General features: G+C 42.7%; 1 protein-coding gene across 2 annotated transcripts in view; it reads left to right on the top strand.

Annotated features, from left to right (window-relative positions):
* The first annotated feature begins 12,391 nt into the window (after positions 1 to 12,391).
* c11h21orf91 (chromosome 11 C21orf91 homolog) overlaps positions 12,392 to 21,902 on the top strand; it is an 18,260-nt gene continuing 8,749 nt past the window's right edge. Inside the window, exons 1-2 of one of the 2 annotated variants that reach the window (XM_036143447.1) lie at positions 12,392 to 12,591; positions 14,210 to 14,354. In XM_036143447.1, coding sequence (XP_035999340.1) covers positions 14,228 to 14,354 — 127 coding nt within the window. In that variant the 5' untranslated portion in view covers positions 12,392 to 12,591; positions 14,210 to 14,227. The remainder of the gene's footprint in view (positions 12,592 to 14,209; positions 14,355 to 21,902) is intronic. The other variant, XM_012865226.3, reaches the window with a different exon arrangement.

Genomic DNA, 21,902 nt, shown 5'->3' with positions numbered 1-21,902 from the left:
CTGCCTGTTGCCTGGTGACGTGTCTCATCTTCAGCTAGGGAAGGACAATATGAACTTGTTGGCCAATCTCAGTTCTGATCTCAGATCAAGGACAGTGTTATGCCGGTGGAACAAGTATGGTGCCTTACAAAGGCATTCATGCATATTACTCTTTCCTACATTTTGTTGCAATACAACCACCTTATTTGGATGACTGACCCAACGCGAAGTAAAGCATGGCTGACACATGATCTTCATAATGTTTTCCAAATAACATTTTTATTTTTCACAATGAACATCTAAAAATATTGTTACCCTCTTACACTCTGTTCCACTTCAATAAAATCGGGTGCAACCAATTACCTTCAGATGTCATTTTTTCCCCTCCCTCTTTCAAGTTACTATTATGAGTTGGATTATCAAATGAAATTCTAAATAAATGGATTTTTTTTATTGGTATTAACGTAATGAAAAATGGGGAAAAGTTCAAATTCACAGAAGTTCCACCTGTACTAGTATTTCTGTGGAGCTGTGACCTTTTTCTGGAGGGGCTGAGCCACTGCTGCTAATGACCTCTTGCTTCCTCCTTATTTATGGTACACCTGCCCCTGTCTTGCTGTGTTTAATCCCATATCTCTTAGACAAAGCAACTGCTGCCACACTGTTTTCCATCCCATAGATTTTAACTGCTGGCTCATAGCTTTCATGTCTAGTTGTGTTTCTCTCCTAAATGAAGCCAATGAAGGAGCTAGTTTGGCATTCTTTCTTTTTTCTACTTTCATATAGAAAACCGAATCAGTGCTCCTGGGTTTCTTTTTGTGTGTGTCTGCTTTGTCTTCTCTGGTCAGTCATGGCAGCTGGCCTTTCACACTGGGTCTGGGGCTCAATCCAAATACTGTTATAGAGTAAGGACTCTTTAGCCAAAGCCAAAGTGTGTCAGTGGTCGCCATGATCAGTGCTGTCCGAATAGTGCAGGCAGTAAGGAAGGAGGTAGGAAAAGAAGCCTGTATGCTCCCTCCAGCTGCTAGTTTTGCCTTGGAACCCTGGGACGTCCCTTCCCAGCACTAAGAAGCCTTAAGGTATCCCACAATCCTTTGCGTGACATGACGTATCAGCACACCCCCCTCACGGAAATCAACAAAAATGTCCACAGAGAAGACAGAGCTCACTTTGTAGTTCATTTTCAGAAGGCCATAGGCCCGGATTTGACTCGCATCATCCATCAGCGTTTCTGTTACATCATGACGTTGGAGTTATAGGCTGTCCGAATTGCCACAGAAGTCCCAAGCTCCTTTCCTCCCCACGAGTACTTACTGTTGACCCTGTGAAAGGTCAAGGAACAGGAACTAGAAGCTATTCTTAGGGGTTGGAGCCTGATTCTGGTTCGGATGGAAGTTTCTTCCTGTTAAATTGGAGTTTTCCTCTCCACTGTCGCCACATGCAAACTTGGTATGAGGGATTGTTGTAAGGTTAACAACTCAATGAAATCCCTCATCCATTGGGAGTGGACGGCTGATTTGCAGCCATAGCCCTCCTTGGGTATGGCTGTAAAGTCAGTGAATTGATGCAATCGGTTAGAATGACAACCTGAACCTGAGTGCATTTATAACGAGGATCAGGCTGGAATATACATCACTGACTTTGAATCTGTCGCTAGGATTGGATTGGCTTTTCATTTCTACATGTAAACCTGATCTGTTTCATAAAATGATTAGGTCAACTTTGGGTCGTCGTCCTGCAATCAGGAGGTTGTGGGTTTGATTCCAGCTGTCACATGTCAGTATGGATTGGGCAAGGCACTTGACCCTGAATTGCCTACTGATATGTGTATCTTCGGTTTAATAAAGCTTTAGGTCCTGTTGTAGTTTGTTCAAAGTAGACAGATCATTGTTACAAAGTGCTTTTTGAGCACAGGCTGAATTTACTCTAATCATTTGAGTCCATCGGCTATTATAGAGCACTCATCATAGTCTTCAGTAGACCAAAGTGCTTTACAAGGTAAACGACCAAGGAACAATTAGAGAAACATCAGCAATCACACCAGGAAAGGCTACACCAAAAGCAAATAGCTATTTGATGAATTCATCGTCACGTCTAAAAAACAAGAACTTCAGGAAACATAGTCTCAGTCCTATCTGTCATGAGGAAACGACAACAATGTAAACACTCCAAACATTCAAATGAATACATTTTATTTATATAGCGCCAATTCACAACACATCATCTCAAGTCACTTTCCAAAGTCAAATTCAATCGAATCATACAGATTGGTCAAAGAGTTTCCTATCTAAGGAAACATACATAAATAAAACTAACATTTTTATGAACAATTTTTTTTAAAACTAATTCAGGTAATATGGATATTAGGCAGGTAAAAATACAGCGCCCCAACCATCAGCTGGATTCATGTGATCTTTGATCCCTCAGACAGAGCTGAAGACAGAACTGTGATGAATCAATGGACCATTTCAGTTTAAAATTTCAGTGTCCGTATTCACAAAGAGTCCCAAGACTAAAAGTAGCTTTTAGTGACGTTATTTTAGGAAAATCTTAGAATTTCCTAAATTCTAAGATTTTTCTTAGAATTTTACCTTGGTAAGATAAAAGTTATTCACAAAGCATCTTAGGCCTTCAGAGAGCTCCTAAAGTTAACAAAATTGCACGATAATGTCAGTAGTCTAAAAGGTCATCTAGAAGTTGGCTCACCTTTGATTGCTGCACAGAGCGCTTCTCACTTTCCAGGCTGGTGCGTAAAAGCACCAAGGTGAACAGAGAAAAAGATGCACTGATTTGCGACAATACGCTTCAAAGTCCGTGTATTTGCACCGTGATCCAGGGACCAACTTACCTTTCAACACTCTTCTAGTCTCCCCTCAGAGCTGTGTGGACAGATGCATTGCTGTTCAGCGTTTTACATCTCTTTTTCTTTGTTTTATGTCGGTTGTTTTGCCAAATCAATCCGCTTTATACAAGCAGCCAATCCCAGTAAAATGCTGACAGGTGAGTCTGCATTAATATCAAATAGGTAAAGTTGTAAAATGAGTGGTGAGTAAACAGAACAGTAACCAAATCAAAATAATGATGTAAATAAGGTGCATTCAAAGATTTGGATTTTGTGTGATAATACATTTTTCTAAGTTTCATCGTCACGTCCCACATTTCCTAATCCGGTCTAATTGATTCGTTTTTCTCCTTTGATCACTAGGAGCACATTTATGTTGCTCTTTTTTCTTCTTGTACTATCAACCAATCACAGACAGCATCACATGTAGCAATGCGGTCAACCACACCTCCCCACTAAGATGAAAATCTGTCATTTCTTGCTCAGTCACTCTCAGCAGCATTTGAATCAGTCTTGACCTAAGACCCCTGTGCAGGAATTTTTAGGCTAAGATAGGAGCTCTCTGCGGGGACTCTGAGAGTCTTTGGCAATATGGGCCCAGATGTTTTAGGAAAAGTATATGTTTTGTGCTCCGGACCTAAGAGCCCAGAAGTGCGTGGGCAACAAGCCCAAAGGACAAACTCTTTTGAGGTTCGGGGTTATTTCACTCTCTTGTGTGGAGACCATTTTCTCCCCTGAAAAAGTAGCATTGATTTGCATCTTTTCCCAACAGGACGATGTTAAACCAGGCCCTCGCCCTGATTTGGAGTAACCAATGCATGAACTGGTTTGAATGTGCTTTATTTTAAAAACATTCATGCTCTTAGGCCTTCATATTTACCTGATGTACCTCTGTCCTATAAACTCCTCAGATCCTCAGACCCTAACACATGACGAGGCCTCATATTCTAATTACAGTCTTCGTCTTCAGAACAACCTGAGGGCAGCTCAGGCTGTTGATGCTTTTAGAAGGACACGACTAAACTGAAAACGATTAACTCTGCCCTTTTTGTAGCCAAATCTCATCACTGTTTCCACTGGATATGAAATTACCAGTTTTCCGTCTGATTGTAGTCCATTTCGAAGTGAATGTTAAGTAAATGTATTTTGATTTGTTGGATTCGAAGTAGCATACAACAGCATGAAACATCACTGAAAAGCCCTGGATAATCGAAAACACAAAACTGAGAGAACCGTGACGCTGTCTCTGTTTCTGGCACATCCTCACAACAGAGATGGCGGCGTTCCCCCAGGTCTACATAATCCATTCCATTTGGAGAGATTTGTCTTCTAATCTTCTTCCAGTCCTTTGCACCTTCGCGTCTTCTGGTGTGAACATTGATCGCTGCTTCGTTTCTAACCTTTGTAAAGCACTTTGTGTTACATCCGATACTCTGTAAATCACATTTGACTGATTGGTTGAACTTGTAGCTATAAAGAGGGCGTGCTTGGTAAGGTGGCAGCAAAATAACCCCTGAGGTGTTGCACTGCATGGTTTGCCTCAGTTCCAGGACATCTCTCCTTGTAGGTGTTCTGATGAGAAATTGCAACATAGCGAAAAGGTTTTGTTTGCCCGCTATATGGATCAGGTTTCAGACCTGGATCACTGAAACTGATAATAAAATATCCTGCATTCATGCCTGGAAAAAGTCAAAGTGAAAGTAAAGTCAGACTCCAGTCACATCTGTTCTGATCCCTTACACCTCAGCCAGTGGTGAATAAAGACCTCCTTTCTTGTTTGTCACTTTTCTGTTGTTCACAGAATCCTCCTCGGGGCTCCCGTTCACGCTGTGCTGTCATTGGACACTCGCGATCGAGGAAGGAACACGGTGTCCAAGCTGCCACAAAGCCATGCCATTCATGTCTCGTAGTTTATGGACCACAAGGTACTTTTTTTTGTTTCTGCAGAGATTTCCTCAGGGCGAGCTCAACATTAAGTAGGGGGTTCGCAGAAGACTAGATACTGAGGCTGAGGCTTACCTTCCAACAGGACCACGGCCCTGAACACCGCTTAGACCAAAGCGTATTCAGGCACTTAATGCAAGACTTTAAAAGTGATGTTCATCCAATCTGACTGAGCTATAGCAATTTTCAGAAGACGAGTCTCTAGATGTGGAAAGTTGGTGAAGACTACAAAGTGTTGTTCCAAGAAGGGGGACTGAAAACTTTCGCTGCACTTTTCAGATTTTTATGTGTGTAACCATTTGAAAACCATGCATCCTTACCATCTACCTTACAATTATACCCCACATTGTGTTGGTGTGTCACATGAAATCCAATTAAAGTACACAGAGGTTTGTGGTTGTTACGTGACAAAGTGGGGAAATGATCAAGGGGTATTATTATCTTTGTGAGGCCGTGTATTGTCACTAACTTTCCAAACAGAGCTCTGAATGATTGAGCAGTGTCTCAGGGATTGCATGGCTCCATTTTTGTATGAATTGTTTGAATGCTTCTTTGTTTAACAGTAACAGGAACTTTTCCATTTGGGTGAGTCACGGGTGTCTGTCAGACAGACAACAGAGCCGTCATGAATCACGGTTGGCTCCACACGTGAGCCAAGGCCCCTGTTGGGACACATTGGTGACATTAATGGGCCGTTTCTGGACTCAGAAAATAAGCATCTGAACATTCTATTTAAAAAGACGTTTCAGCAGCAGAAAATCTGTAAATGAAAGCTAAAATAATTGATGCTTTGACTCTCTGAGGGGGTGTGCTGAGTTTTCTCTTCTGCCTTATTTTAATCTCACAGAACTCGCTCAACAGGATCGGAGAGCAGCGAGGCAAGCCGCGACGTGTGGATTAAGCTTCAGGGATGTGATGGCACTCTGCAGCGATGAATTACGAGATTTATGATTAGGTAATATAAAACCACTCACAGGTAACTGGAAGTAAGCAATCACGGAAATATAGTTAAAGTTAGACGTTATGCTTGCATTAGTTTAAGTTCAGGCAGCACGGAGTGTATTTTATACATGCTTTGGTACACTGCTGGCCTCCTAAACATTTGAATACATTAAAGATAACAGAATGCGTTTCCTTGAAAGCCTGAGGGATCGCATGATTACTAAAAAGGTTAAAGTCCGGTGTGTTGGGAGACAAGCATCTGCGAAGCAGAAAACGGGCCCCTATCATTACACAGTAACCAGGGTTCTGCCTCTGTGTCAACATGTGTCCCTCCTGTTTGTCAATGGAGCAGCCTAGGGACATGTCAGGATTTGTTTTTCTCTCTGACATCAGTCTTGGCATATTTGTTGCCAGCTTTGAAGCAGACAGACGGGTTTGTGATCACAGAGTGTGATTTCCAGGCAGGCTCCTATAATACTGGGTGTACAATGTTAAAGTCCTCCCTTCACATTTAACCTGCAAACAACACGAGTGCACGAGTGTGTGACTGACAAAGAGCCATGCTATAGAGTTCATACCCCTTAATGCTTGTTCGCATTTCGCCACGTTAAAGCAACTGTGTATTTTGTTCTGATTTGATGTTATACACTAGAGCAATATGAAGTAACACAGAACCAAGAATCAAGAAACTAATGTCACCGTGTGATATCATAGTGACATTTTTTTGAGTCAGACACCGGCTCAGGATGTGAAAACATATAACACGCAGACACAACAAGACATGATATTTCCACACATTTCTTCTAAATATATAAATTAAATCTGTTGATTGCAATGAACACACTTCCTGAGAGGCTTAAACCGTGCAAATAGTCTTTAGGGTCAGATAAGACTCGTATCTGAGTCCAAAAGGTCTGATATCAGTCCCAGTGCGTGTTAAATGACTTACTGTGTTGCTGTATGAAATAATCCCTCAACACTCCTTCGATGATACATTTGTGCCCGTAGTAAATTTTGTGCAATAATTTTAAGCCTTCATTTGCATAGCTTTGCAATCAGACATTCCCTGAGAAATTAGAGTGCGCACAAAGACATTAGCAGTTTGTAACATGCAACTGACCATGAACTTGTCAGCAGGGGTCGATAGCCCTCGCAGCTTTGGGAGAGAAGCTGATTTGGAATGCATTAGTTTTTAATTTTATGTTGCTGAAGCATTTACCTGATGGAAGTGGGTCAAACAGTGATTTGGCCAGGTGGGTGGGATCTGTGGCGATGTGTCTGGGCCTTCCCTGGACTCGTGATTTGAAGTGGAAAAAAAAAAACCCAGCAGATTTCAAGTCTTATGAGAGATTCTCAGTTGGATTTATGTCTGGACTTTGACTGGGCCATTCTAAGACGTGAATATGCTTTGATTTGTAGTCTGGCTGGACTTGTCATGCAGCAGCACCATGCTTTATGCTGGAGATGTAGGGAACTGCAGTTACTTTTCATCAACAAATTAAGTTTTACATGTAGCCTATGCAGTTTCGTTTTGGTCTGTTGGTGACAGAGGGGAGCGTTCCTCTATGTTTGCTTTGCCCGCAGCTTGACTTAATGCTGACTATAATTTGGACTTCTCTGGGCTTTCTTTAAAAAAAAAACACCTTTCTTCTTGTCAAATTTCCTGCAGATTCTCCCACCTGAGCTGTGGATTTCTGCAGCTGCTCCTGAGTCACCATAAGCATAAGCCTCTTAGCTGCATGATTAATGCTCTCCTCGCTTGGCCAGTCAGTTTAGTCAGAAGGCCGTGTCTTGGTATGTTTGATTTGTGCTCTAGTCTATGCTATCCATGTTTGGATGAAGGGCTGAGCAGAGCTCTGTGGGATGCTCAAGTCTTCTCATATGGTTTTCCAACCTAACCCTGCTTCCAACACATCCACAACTTCCTCCCTGCTGTGTTCCTGGGTCTTCGTGAGACTGTAATTGTCAAAGACTGCTACACATCTCTGGCCCTCCTGTTGGCAGCAGGTCTTCTCTGTGCTCAAGAGAAGGTGTGATTTAAATCAGCACAGCCACATCGACAGCACGAAGGTCAGGTCCCTTCTTGCATAGAGCCCGGTTTTTCGCTTGAATTCCCTATATTTGTCCAGGAGGGGGCGCCTCGCCCTTTTTGCTGAACAGTCACCCGGTCACAATCCAGCGGACACGCTTAAATGATTTTCCCTTTAAAAAGTATCTGCCTTGTTTGTTGCGAAGTATTTTGATATTTCTATCATTGAATGAGGTAATATTTCGGTTTCATAAAATGAAGACAGCTTTGACCTGACCTTCTAATGGAAGGTTCTGAGAAGATTGGCGGGCGAGACGTTTCAGGGACACGTCCCTGGAGCAGAGGGGCATTACAGGATTATACATAGGGGTCTGTTGTGACAAGAACTGGTTACAAGCCGAGGTCTTAATGGTTTTGAAGTAGTTTTAAACCCAACTGCTCATGTAACTGGATGTTAAGATTGCAAAAGTAATCACACCCCTTGAAAATGTTTTCATTTTGTCACATTAAAATCCAAACATCAAAGTACTTTCTGGTATTTTATGTGAAAGGCCAACACATAGGAGCTCACAATCGTTGCTTGACCTCCATCCATATTCCCATCAACTCATACCAGCATTTCTGTTCCTGCTCAAGAAAAGTATCCCCACCGCATGATGCCGTCACTACCAAACATCACCATGTTGTGTTCAGGTCACCTCTGATGAGAGCTCCTTCCTCCACATGTTCTCTGTGTCGCCTACAGGGCTTGAATCAACTCTAAACAGGACGACTTCTGGCTGTTTTTGTAGAGTACACAAGTGTTAGTTGTCCTGCTGAGGAATTATTCCACCAGAGATGTAGTTCTCTGCAGTTCCTCCAGAGTTACCATGGTTGCTTCTCTAAGTAATGTTCTCCTGACTCGGACTGTCGGTTTGTGTGGAGAGCTGTATCTGTGGTGGGTTTGAAGTTATTTCATACTTTTTTCAGTTTTGAATAAAGGAACAAACAGTACTCTGATGTTCTGGTTCAATAGTTCTGACAAAAAACATAAAGAAAGGACAAAAAAGAGAGTTTACAAATGTGTATTTTAACAATAAATATCACTATAGTAAACTCATAATAGGATGTATGAGTCTGTAAAAATCACTCGTGTCAATATGGGTGATTGAACATATTGAATGCAGATCTTGTGTTTCAGTTTAAACAAATCACAAACCAAACCAATGTGCCCTTATAATACAAGGCAGACAAGGACGGTAGGTAGAGGGGGCCAGAGCACAGCACCCAGGCATTTATATACTGTACAGCTGATTGTTGAGCTGATACACTTTCCTGACACTTTTAATTATTCACCTTTAAACGCGGTCTCCACCACTCTGCGTGAGTTTTAGCATCTTGGCCAATGCATAATATTACTGTGCAACGCATTATAGCCTGATATACACAACATGTTATGTATATGTGACCTCAGGTACGGCTTCTAAACCTTTAACCCTCTTTGTACCAGACCACCAAACGAGTTTGTAAGGATTAACAGAGGCGCTGATTCAAATGGAATACAGTTTATTAAATTTACAGGTTCCGAGAAACAAAGATGAATTTATTCTATTGTACAAAAGAAATGACCACTTTAAAAGTAGGAGTCTATGCTGGCCTGGAATCCTGATCGCTGCAAGAAACGATTAAAACCCCAATTAAATGAATCAGACCATTTAGGGGAGAACTACAAAAGAAAATACAAATGGAATACACTTTGGTGTCTCCTAATAAATACGCACTCACTCCACAAACCCTAGTGAATACAACACAAAAGAAAAACTCTCCTCCCACTAGTCTCCTTAATCCAATCTGAATAAAACCAGCACAGGACCCAGGGGCAGCATAGGTCCTCGGGTGGGTTAAAACCAGACCAGGGAGCTAAACAATAAAAAAACTCTCTCCTGCTTTTACTAAAACTAGAAATAAACTCTGAAACAGTAGCAGAAACAGAAACAGTGGGAGGATGGTTTTATAATATTCAAAGAAAAGTAGGCTTTATAAGAAACACATCAAGGAATAGAAAAGAAGAAATTGTAATATCAAGGTTACGCTTTGGTCATGTAGGTTTAAATAGCACGTTATTTAAAATAGGGAAACATGCTACAGGAAAATGTGATTTTTGTTTTGAAGAAGAAACAGTGGAGCATGTTATATTATTTTGTAGTAAATATGCTATTGAGAGGAATGCACACAGATGTGTTACTCCAGGTCTGGGAGGAGATCCCTCAGGAGACCATCCTCCACCTCATCAGTAGCATGCCCAGGCGTTGTAGGGAGGTCATACAGACACATGGAGGTTACACACACTACTGAGCCTCATTTTGACTTGTTTTTAATAAGAATATTTCATTCATTCAGATCTGTGTATACATAATACAGGTGTGTATGTGTGTGTGTGTGTGTGTGTGTGTGTGTGTGTGTGTGTGTGTGTGTGTGTGTGTGTGTGTGTGTGTGTGTGTGTGAGTGTGTGTGTGTGTGTGTGTGTGTGTTCACACATTCCTCAGCAACTCATGTACCAGAGAGAGAAATTAAGCAAACATGCAGAGTAAAACCTGTACAGAAAAGCAAAAAATAAGAATAACATCATGGCAAAGGAGCATGCAACAGATTATCCACACTAATGTTGTCACTTCTTTAATATGTCTGATGTTGAGATTTAATGTTTTGCAAAATCTGCAACCTTCTTCTCGGGGATCAGTAGGAACATCTGAGCAAATGTAGAAACACCAGAAGGTTTCTGACCTGCTAAAATAAGTGCTACTGCCTGTTCCTTAGTCACAGAATGGTTAACCTGATTATAGCTAAATGTTTTGAAAAATTAAAACCCTGACAGGTCTCACCACACCCTGGCCATCTATCTCCAGTAAGACTAGCCCTTCACAAAATTGAGAGGTCTCCATCTGGAGCATAAATGGACGATCATAATGGAAGTCCTGAAAAAATGGGGCAGTTCTACTGAGGTGTTACAGTGTAAAAAGACTTCTGACATTCAGATGAATAAATGCAATTTGTCCTGGCCTTCAGCAGCTGAGTCAGTGGGAATGCAACAGTGAAAGAGGTTTTGTAGAACCTTACCAAGCATAAACATCTTTGCAGTTCCTTTTTTTGTTGTTGGCAGAGGATACTTTATGGGCGCTTGGACGCCGTCTGCCAACACCCCTTAAAGCAAATGTAATTTCCGTTAAAAAAGTGACTGATCACATCTCATCTATAGTTGTCCATTTGTGGCAGTAGGAAACAGTCTGGCTTTGTAACAGAGGTGACTTTTCTGTAATCTGTACAAAATCCTGATGTTCAATGACTCTGGTACAAAGATGCACGGGGAAACCCAGCTAGAGGATGAAGGACAAGCAAAGTCATTTTAGAGCATAAAATCATCTTCAGCATCCAGATGTTCAAACACATCTGTGGTGATGTGTAATAAGCCCGTGGTTTTATTGGCTCCGTGGCTGCATCGGCCCAAACAATTAGCACACCCAGCAGGGCCCTCACAGTTTTCAAACCTAACACTGCTTGAAGCCACTCCAGAACTTTATCCCCCAGCTGTCCGCTAAGTTCCCTGGCTGTTAACATGCTGTGTCTTTGTTCACTATTGAGCTCCATCTAACTGCACAAAGCAGCTAGATTTATACAGTTTTAAAAACTATATTTACAAATCAGATGGGCTATGTGTAGACTGCACTAAAATTGGGTCAGATAAAAAGGAGGATAAAAGAAAATGGATGTACCCTTTTTTCAAAATTGTATTAGTAAAAAAAAAAGGTAGGTAAACCATGCATCATTTTTCTTCCACTTTATAATTATAACATTTTTTCTTAGTCCATCTCATAAAATCCCAGGGAAATACTCTTAAAGTTGTTTTAGTAATGACACAAAATATGTGAAAAGTTCAAGGCTTTTTGGATACTTTTGCAACGTGCTGCAATAGGCATGAACTCCAGTCTACATTTCTTCATTTTATAATAAAGAACCTGTCATTGTGGTATCAGATCACAAGTCTGTGCACGCAAACAAGGGATTAGATTTCGGTTCCACTTTGATCTCAGTGACGACATTTTGAAAATATGTCAAAAGACTTTTTTGGGAAGTAACTTAAAAAGAAATGAAAACAATGTTCAGCAGCAACAGTGCCTCCGTTTGGAGTGTGGATGAGATCGCTTTCCCCCAGATTTACAGCCGTCATACAACATTTAATTAAACCAGTTAATCCCTTCTAATAACGACGATGGATCGGGATGTTTCGCGGGAAGTCCCTGCGTGTTACGTCACGTTTACCGTTAACGTAAACAGAAAGTAGCAATCATACAAGAGTTGTTTTAGATACAGTTATGAATATCTGAAATAGTCTATCATCAGCGTTTATTTTTTTCTGACGTGTGACCTTTTCAGTTTTAAGTTTTATTTTCAATTTTTGTTACTTTTTCGGGTTCTTCCATTCATCCAACATGTGTGCGTTTTGGTGACGCGGGGAATTAGGGACTTGTTGAACTCGTAGGGGTGCAATGGCGGCCTTTGATGTTTTTGTTAAAAATAATGCTGTGTTGTAGGGGGGGAGGGGTTTTACGTAGGAAAAGAGATACGCTTCTTTATGACTTTTTTCATAACAACAAACAAGCTATGTTGTATTTAAGCGGCGAGTCCCCCCTCCTGACGCCGAGCAGTGGTTCGCTCCGCTCGGAGGCTACAGAGGTTCCTTCCTTCCTGTGGCTTCTGTGTGGATTTGCCGTGACGCGCAGTCCTGCTTAATGTCTGGGAGCCCACCGAGGCGCTGAGCAACCGCGGCGTCCACGCAGAGAGGGGGTGAAGCTGTCCGAAAAGGGCCGTCGTGACAGACGTGAGTTCATCAGACGTGGCGTGTTGAACGCTAACTTATAAAATCCGTTTTCCCCTGAAGCACTCCGCAGAATAACGGTCACGAAGCACCAAGAGGATGCGAGGGGGCTGCTAGCTTAACTTCTTGTTAGCGCTCGCTTGCTTAAAGCTCGGAGGTGCACACTCGTGCGACCACTCGGCTGCTGTACCCTACCAAGGGTCGAGTTTATGGGCCGTGTGCGTTTTCGACGTTTAAAGCGCCGAGCAGAGGGGACAGAGCCAGCGCTGAAGGTCACGCATGTGTGCCTTTCTAGCGAGGTTATGGAAAGTTTAGCGAACAGCCGAGTCTCTTTGTTGTTGTTGTTGTTGTTGTTGTGTCGGTGACCGAGTCCTCTGCGTTCTCCTGCCGTTTGCTAAGGTTACTAACAGCTCTGTTCATGAAGTATTCAGCAGTTTGACAGTCAGTGTGGCGTTAAAAACAAGAACAACAGCAACAACGAGGCGGGTTCGGATAGGACCCAGAACCGCGAGCTGAACCACGGAAATCATTTATTTCTATCCTGCCAGAAAGTGGAAACAAAAGATGCGTTGCTCCGTTGCCTCAGAAGACTGCTTTTGATTTTCCTTTTGGGGCAATCATCGCTCTACCTTTAGGTTTAAAGGGGGACTTTTTTAGTTCCTGTTCAAAGCAGGTGATGGTTTTTTTGTCAGAGGACTGGTTTTAGCTGAGTTTACATTTTATTTTGGATTCATCAGTCTAAAACAAAGGAAAACTGACTACGCACAGTGTCATACAGGCTGTTGCTTTTTTCTGTTTTTATGTCATAATTGATCTGGGATTATTTTACTGACCTAATGTCACCCGTACAGACAGCCAAATGTGTTCATCACTACAGATTTCTTTTTACTTTATTTGCAAGAATAGAAATTGGCCATATTTCTTTAAGGCAACAGGCTGCCGTTCTCTAATCTCTGTTAAAAATGAAATAAACATGATTATTTTGTCTTCAGCTGAGCCTTAGCTGGTCTTTAAACATAGGAGCTTCTCTGTTGATCCTGTTTCATAGATGCTTTATAATCTGATATTGACTAGAAATAGACTTTTTTAGCCTGCCGCTCCGTTGGTATCTGGTTTTAAAACGCAGCCTGGCTGAATCAGATGTAAGTAGACAGGCAAATGTTCTGCTTTTAAAATCCATCTTGAGCGATCAGATCTTAGTTACCTTACACGCCAATAAGCATGTAGTCACATCGTGGCAGGACAAAGGGATCTGCTCACGTTGCCGTGACACGTCAACTACGTTCCTATTAAGGCATCAGCACATTTGAGAGGCGTCTGATTTTAATTTTTGTCATTTAATGGGTGTGAGATGAGAAAGTTAGAGGAGAAAACACCATGAGGAATTGTAAAAGGCCGAGTGTCAGCACATGGTCCCCCACAAGTAGCAACTTTAACCAGTCAAAGGGCACGAGTTCAGCTTTAGAGTCCTTCATGTATCACCTTTCAGAAGACGCTGTGTCTGCGCTGCATTCTTTTGCAAATGGAGGAAAACTGGAAACAATTGAGACTGCTCCTAAAAGCTGTTGACGACTCCAAAGTGGATTAACATTAATGTGCCATTAACATCTTTCCCTGGTTGCGTTTTGGCAGAGGCGAAATGGACGAAGAGGAGCAGTTTGTGAGCATCGATCTGAACGATGACAATATCTGCAGCGTCTGCAAATTGGAGACCGAAACGGGGACGCTGTCTTTCTGCCACGTCTGCTTTGAACTCAGCATCGAGGGTAAGACGCTGAACTGAGGGGGGGGGGGTGCTTTGTCTGTTTGTGAAGAGCAAACAAAGTTCTGTTGTGGACTGTAGAGCTCTTCACTTCTGGGCCTGCTATGTCAAGTTGCTGCTGATGGATTTCAGAATCATTAACTTGATTCTTCATAGGAATCAAGTTTGCATTTAGCCGGCTGCTGCCGGTGCTCACATGCCCAGATTCTTATCAGAGATGCAGATCCAGTTTGTTTCCCATCCAGTCCAAAACCGACACCTGAGCTGAGCATATGGGCCGGTACCGAGCCAATGCTTCTGTTGAGAGAATGAACCGTGTACCTTGCTGTGTTTATAGTGTTGAGTTTACCAACTTCATCACCCTCCTCACTGTTTTCGCCTCTCAGGCGCTGCATGTTGCAGTCGGACTTGTTGGCGGATCAAGTTTAAACGGTTCCAACTAGCGGGGTGGGCTCGGTCCGGCGCTGGCTCCATGCTGCTCTGGGTTTTCTCATCACTAGCTGCTGTGTGCGCTCTGTGTGATGATGTAACCGGCGCTGCAAACAAAATGACTAGATCGCTGTAACTGTATAGCTGTGTACGATAATAAAAAGGAAATGACCAATCATCAATCATATCATATTTGAAGATCTAACTAATTAGTCAATATCAGACCCAGGTATCTGATCCAGGTATCAGATCGGTGCATCTCCAGCTCTCATAAAGCGTGAATGTACAGGGGCAGAGATTTTGGTCACAGACATAGAGCCTCGGCCTGCGTAATGTCAGGACATTTGCAGTCACCATAAACGTTTTATCTTCACGTATGGGTCTTCTCACGTGGATCCGTAGTTTTAGCTGCTGCAGCGTCTGGATATTTCAGACTGCTTCCGTTTTTATGTCTCACAAAAGGCCTTCTATTAACAAGTCTTACAGACTCATGAAAAATGTATAAGCTTATATGAGAATAATAGGTTTTGATGGCCAGTGCACTTGTTATGGCACGCTACAAACGCTGCTTCTGTTTGATGTGCCCCTCCAGCTCAAGAGGGACTGTTTCAAGTTTTTTTTTAATTAATGAGGGGCCTCTCATCTGTTGCTCATCTCGTAGAATCGTAAAGGGTTTTGTTTTTCCACAGTGATAAAGTGTCTATCTGCACAGTATGCCTATCTGCCACGTTTTAAACACCAGCGAAGCACCGCGGCTTACATGCGCTGGAGATTTATACATGCACCTCGTTGCATTGGAAGGAAACGGCGTGTGGGTGCTGATGGGTTGTTGTTAACGGCGCAGTAAAGTTTGGCTGTGGAAGCTCATCAATCACCATTCAGGGACAGAAGAATCGTACACCTGAGCCGCATGGAGACATATCAGCAACCAACATAACTCGGTTCTAGGGAAAGATCCTTACGTCATGCATCATATTTTGATATCTCTCTCTCGCATGGTCACACACCTGCACAGCTGCAGCTGTTAGATATTACTGATCATTGAACACAGCATTAGTAAGGGATCCCTCCCCGGTGGGTTTGTTGCTGAGTGGAGGGGCTCATTTTAGCATGACTGAGTGTCAACAAAGGCCAAAAACTGTCTGCTGATTGCTCATGTAGACTCGACAGCTTTTATTGGAGAGCAATCATTTGTTAAAACGGACTGGAAGGTTGGCGTTTCACACACACACACACACACACACACACACACACACACACACACACACACTCTGTGAGAAACCTCATCTGGCCACATACGTTTTAGCAGCATGTCTTCATCTGTTGCTTCATGTTCTAGAGAACAACTTCTACATCTGTTGGCGTACTCTTTGAACGCCTCATTGCAGTCGTTCCTCCGTCAGAAGAAGCTTAGTGTTGGAACACAGCGGTAAAGTTGTTGATGATGATTTGACGCAATGCCTGATAAAGGATTTAGCAGAAACACGCAGTCAGCAGGCCAGAGAGTGCCGTGGACAGAGAGCTCTGCCTGCCGCCTTTCTGCCTACAGTCCAGGACTCTGTTTGTCCGGTCAGAAAGCTGCAGCTTGTCTCTGGTGTGCCAGAGGCAGACTGAATGCTTCTCTGTGGCCTATCTCCTATATTCCATGTGGCTGTTATGATTGAGAGACGAGGAGTTCATGCATATTCAAAGCATTTGTCGCAGGGCTACCTTTACTCCCTGACTCTTCATCGCAGATGTAGGAAGACAGATAAAGTCACCATTTTTGCATGTAGAAATGTATTTTTGAGCAAGCTTGACACAAAGGGTTAATCCTGAACACGTCATTGCTGGGTAATATACTCAGACCTCTATCAAACTATTGGTTTGGTGGTGTTAGAAGACCTATGGCTGTATGACCGTTTTACCTGCAAAACAATTTGATCACAGAGGCTCCGGGATATTTGGCCCCATGAGTGCCACCGCCATGTGCACCGCCGGTTTGGGTTTGCTACATCACCTCAAACACCGCAGGAATGGGCCAATAGGAGCATTACTCACAAGATGCTTCGTCAACCTCTGAGGCTGGATTACCTAAAAAGGACCGCATGACTTCTTTTCAGCTGATAATTATGTAAATGTGACAGCGCTAGAAGTACTTAGTGTATTCTGGCGTCTTCACATTTCACCCGTTAGTCTTCCTCATTACTTAAATGAAGACTGTTTGTGATTTCATTTCTTTAGTAGCAGTATAAATTAGATGCTGTTTACTAAATGATGTGAAGTTTCTCACTGATAATACAGACGAATGGTTCATGGTTGGTCTTGCAGTTCCTGCAGGTTTCGCCGTGTTTACTGAAAATGGAGTTTCTGTTTAGTTTGTAAGCAAAGGCAGAACAGAAGCTGTATATGTTGAGGGTGTATTTACTGTATGTGTTAATAATAAATATATTGACGGACTCAGAAGCTGTTGCACTCTCCTACTGCCGCTGATGCAATGAAACAAAAGATCCAAGTAATTCCACTCATGTCCAACTGTGATATGCTTTTTTTTGTTTTGTTACTGTCATTATTTCTGCTAACTTTGTCCAAAATCACAAAATACGCAACAGTGCTGACCGGTATATCACAGCTATGGTGTAACAGGGTGGTTGATGAAGATCTGGTATTAAAATCAGCTTGTATTTTAAACTTGTTATTATCATCACCGACCTTGTCCTGCCATGCTGGTTTTGTTGAGTCGTTGAGGAGAAGTCTGCGTGGATTCTGGGCCCTAAACTAAACGTGGATTTCCGCCCACAGCCTCCTGGTCTGGAGCTTTGCACGGAAGAGAAACGTTGAGACTTGCCTGGGAGAGCGCTTGCTGCTGGCTCGCTGCTTTGGTAGTTTATCAGATTATCTACACCGATCAGCAATTTCCACTAGCAGTGCTAACTTGAACAATTTCTCCTCTCAAGAGTGAAACTCATAAGCATTAAAGCAAAGACTTCACGCTGCACTGATTATTATCATGGGAGGACGCCCCTTTGGCCCGTGTGCTGGTTCCTTCAGAGCGCGATGCTCACCCCTTGGATGGACACATTGCACAACGTCGACTCAGAACAGTTTTTAACTCTGAGACGTTTCTCTTCTCCACCACAGTTGGGTGCTGCTCGTAGCCGCGAGCCTCAGCAGAGCAGCCGGACCCAGTTCAGCTAGTTTGACGTTAGTGTTTCTGTTCAGCAAAAAGACGGTTTGAGCCTGAAGGAGCTGAAGGAGCGTGTAATCCACATGTTGCCTTTGGTATGACTGCTGGAAGAAATGGGACGTCCGGTAGCTGGGATCAAGAGGAAGTGAAACAGTTCTTCACTCAGGCTTATTATAGTGGGTAAAACAACGGCCGGAAAGCATAGTTGTTTATTTAGTAAGACCATCTGTCAGATTGCCTAAACGGCTGATTAGAGGCCAAATTGACTGACTGATGCTGGGCCTGCTGGTCCCTTGGTGTGACGGCTGAAATCAATGCATGTTCTTTGGAAAAAAACGACATCTAGGTGCAAACCGGAGCCAACTCGGTCGTGTTTCTGCCACACACTGTTAGCATCAGCGGGGCGCCTCCAAGCGGACAGCTGCACGTTCAGTCCTGCTCGGTGAGATGTTTTTGGGCTGATATTGCAGCCACAAGCCTCTTAAAGGTTTCCTTCTGCTGGTCGTCTGGGGCGGCTCGTTAGGCACGGTGTCCGATTCAGCAGAGCTCCTGGATGTGCTTACATCATGCAGATGGGATATTTGCTGAGGCCTTGTAATGCAACCAGCCCGTGTTGGAAGGAATAAAGAGAAAGATCCCACAGCAGACGGCTGGGGAGATGCAGACGGAGCAGATTGTTGCAGCTCTACAGGGCCTATTGTTCTTCTTGCAGCGGCTCAACTCTTCACCCTGAGCTCGGTATGGAGATGCCTGATAGTGCTGCTCCCTGTCGCAGCTACAACTGAACACTGTAGAAATCCAGAGCTTTGCCCAACCTATTATGATCGACTCTCCACAGCCCCCCAGTTTCCTTTGACTTTATTCTGATGAATAAACAAGCTCCTTCAGAAAGCTTTAGCCTCCATTAGCCTGGAAAACACACATACATACCTCACTGTTGGGTTTCTGTATTTGATAAACATTTTCAATGAAATCCTTTCCAGTTTACACTTATTTAGAGATTAAAGTCATATTCAGTCATATTCAGTAACACAGATGTTTGAGACTACAATAATGTACAAATAAAAATATATTCAGGGACTTTTATCCACAGTCACATTTACTATTCTTACCATATACTCCTTTTGTTTTGTTTTTACTCCAAATGTGCACCAGATTGCAAATTACAATTATTTTCTTTCCAAAATCATTAAAAATAAATATGAAAAGTGTGTCCAACTTAGTATTTAAAACCCAAAAGCTTTGCCCTGCTGTATGTTAGGTTGTTCAGTTATGTGTTGACTTATTGTAAGTGTAACAGAGCTGTAATTAGCCTGTTCAGCGTAATCAGTCAGGAATAATTTGTCTTGGAGCCAAGGGCAACACTTCCCGTGTGTGAGAGAGAGCCGTTGGTGTTACACAGCTCTGCAGGCAACGCAGGATTCCACTATTTCAAGACAAAGAGTTTTTAGCTTTAAATGCCACTAGTATCTTATTAGCGCCTAGCATGATGGTCACACTCGACATAGTTAGCATTGCTAAGCTTTGCAGGTTGCGATGACTAATCTGTTGTGAATAACCCTAATTTCCCAACTCGTGTTTCTTTAGCCTTGCAGCACGTCGTCCCCAGGGTAGTTGAAGTCTCTCCAACGGGCCAAATATATTATTGAGATGCGGAGCCAGAATGCACAGCGCTTGAAATTCAATAACGTACCAAACCTTTTCAGCTGCAGGTCTGCGCACACGGATAATGTGATAAAATGCAATTTGATATATTGTGCAGCTTTAATCTTTACTTATAAGCCTAAAATGCTTCTAAAAAGCACAAAATAAACTGTACTTGTATTCCGTTTCCTGTGTGTTCTCCTGTGTGTAACATGCGTGCAGCATATTTGTAAGCAGCATATATCCTCCATATTTCCCCCGGTTAAACATTTAATAGACGAGATGACGGTGCTGCCCTGCCGCCTGGTTTTCATGTCGTCTCAGTATTCCTACCAGCTACTGCTACGGATGGGTTTCTTGGGTGTTGTAACTCGTTTATTTTGCCAATTTGTCCAGATGCTCATATTCCATAAACTTTTTTTTTCAAATAACATTACACGTCGCCCATGCATGGACATTGTATTTTTTGGGAATTTCTTTGGTTTAAGGCTTGTAATGTTTAGCCGTGGTCCTAAGGAGCCATTAATCATCTTCTAGTCTTAGAGACGGGATTCCTGGCCAGAACTACGGGGCAGATGATGCCCAGATGCTGCTAGAACCGTCAGATTCACCATGTTAACAATCGGCGCTGCTGGGATTCTATGCTGCTAGAAATAATGAGATCCTAAACAAGTTTATTTTTTTTCCTGTGAAAATGATAATGGATGACATTTTTGTGTTACGTTGGGTTTCAGTAATCTGGTTTAGTGCCTTCTAAGCAGCTGGTAGATCCGCTCAGTTACAGTTCAGCCGGATGCCGTTTCCTGCAGTTATATTGCAGGAAGCGTTGAGGAGTTTGCTGTGGTTAACAGGGCGGGGGGTTCACGTTTTATTGGGTTAACCTTTTTCATACTGTCACTGAGTTGGTATGGAAGCCAGCTTGTGCAGCAGCTGCTGGTGAACTCTCCTGAGCTTCAGGACACCTCTGATGACCTCTGTCCCACTTGCTCTCAGCACGAGCTTTTAACCGTCTACTCCTCCGAAGTGTGCCAAGGATCAGGTGTCCTTCCCCAGCTCTCACTCCCTGAGGAAAACGAAACGCTCGCTGCTGGCCAGGCTGGAAGTTAGCCTTGTTTATTGGCTGTAAAACCAAATGGCTGTTTGTGGTGACATGGACCGTGCTTGAATGGAGGCCAAAACACTTCAGCGTGATGTAAGAGTAAACGTTGGGATTGTTTTCACAGTTCCACTAATATTTTACTGAAAATTTTGGGGATTTGCACATCCGGTTTACTTGCTAGAGACTAGAGATTTTGTTTATATAAACAGATTTAAAAAAACTTTCTTTTTTTATTAATGAGGTAGAATCCTACTATACTTTTACTTGCAAGACACCTCAGAACAGTGGATCTGTTAAAACTGTACAGTAGTGCTTTGCTCCTAATTGTTACTGTTTTGGTACTTCCCTATTATCCATCTTTTAACCCCTCTCAGTTTGTTTTTCCCCTAATGCCTCTACCTGATGAGGCATGGACTGTTTACCGTCATTGAAGTATAGCCATTTTTTTTTTAAGCTGCAGCTTTAAAATGAAAGAAAGTTTCTCTTTTACTACTTCTAGTTTTAAAATCACTTTAAGGCACTACTGGAATACTACGGCTGAATTGAGCTTTTATTTTAGGTAAGACAATGTAATCAAAATAAAATATAAAACCTGTAGAGAATAATCTCTGCTGTGTTGTATTGGCAACCGTATGTATAATTGCAGAAATAAACGTAATTAGACTCTTTTATTAACATGTTTGAAATCTTTGTGTGCCGTGAACCTGTGCCATTAGTGCTCAAGGTAGTCACACCAAGACAATATTCATCCACTCTTTACTCTTGCCTAATGGGACTTCTGTCCGCTGTAAGGGTAGTTGAGACTTTTTTGGTCCATTTTCAGACTTTACTGCTCCAGTTGTTACTTGTCTGATCTCAGCGCTGTAGAATAATGAACAGGGCTTCCAGCAATAGATGCCTGCAGGCTGAAAACGATCAATAAGAGCAGCTGTTTATGCTTCAGAGGTCTTTGTCAGACCTCACCAAGCATGTTTTCCTCCTTTCTCTTCTGGGAAGTGAGACTCCTCCCTCACAAGAGCAGTAAAAGAGAGCCAGCGCCTCGGTCCCTGGTGTGTATTATCCCCTCTTGCCACGGCTCAGCAGGGTTGACTTCAACTTCACTGAGTGGTCTGTGTGTGTGCCTGCGCTTAATGTGTGCATCCATGAAAGGCAGCAATGCTAAGCTGCTTAGGCTGAGGGAGGTCTTTGGCTGGTTGCTCACTGCCCTGCTTTTG

The sequence above is a fragment of the Fundulus heteroclitus genome, chromosome 11 (genome assembly GCF_011125445.2).
Source record: "Fundulus heteroclitus isolate FHET01 chromosome 11, MU-UCD_Fhet_4.1, whole genome shotgun sequence".
NCBI classification, from domain to species: domain Eukaryota; kingdom Metazoa; phylum Chordata; class Actinopteri; order Cyprinodontiformes; family Fundulidae; genus Fundulus; species Fundulus heteroclitus.
Note: the sequence above shows the minus strand (reverse complement) of the source record. Positions and strands in the feature narration are given on the sequence as shown.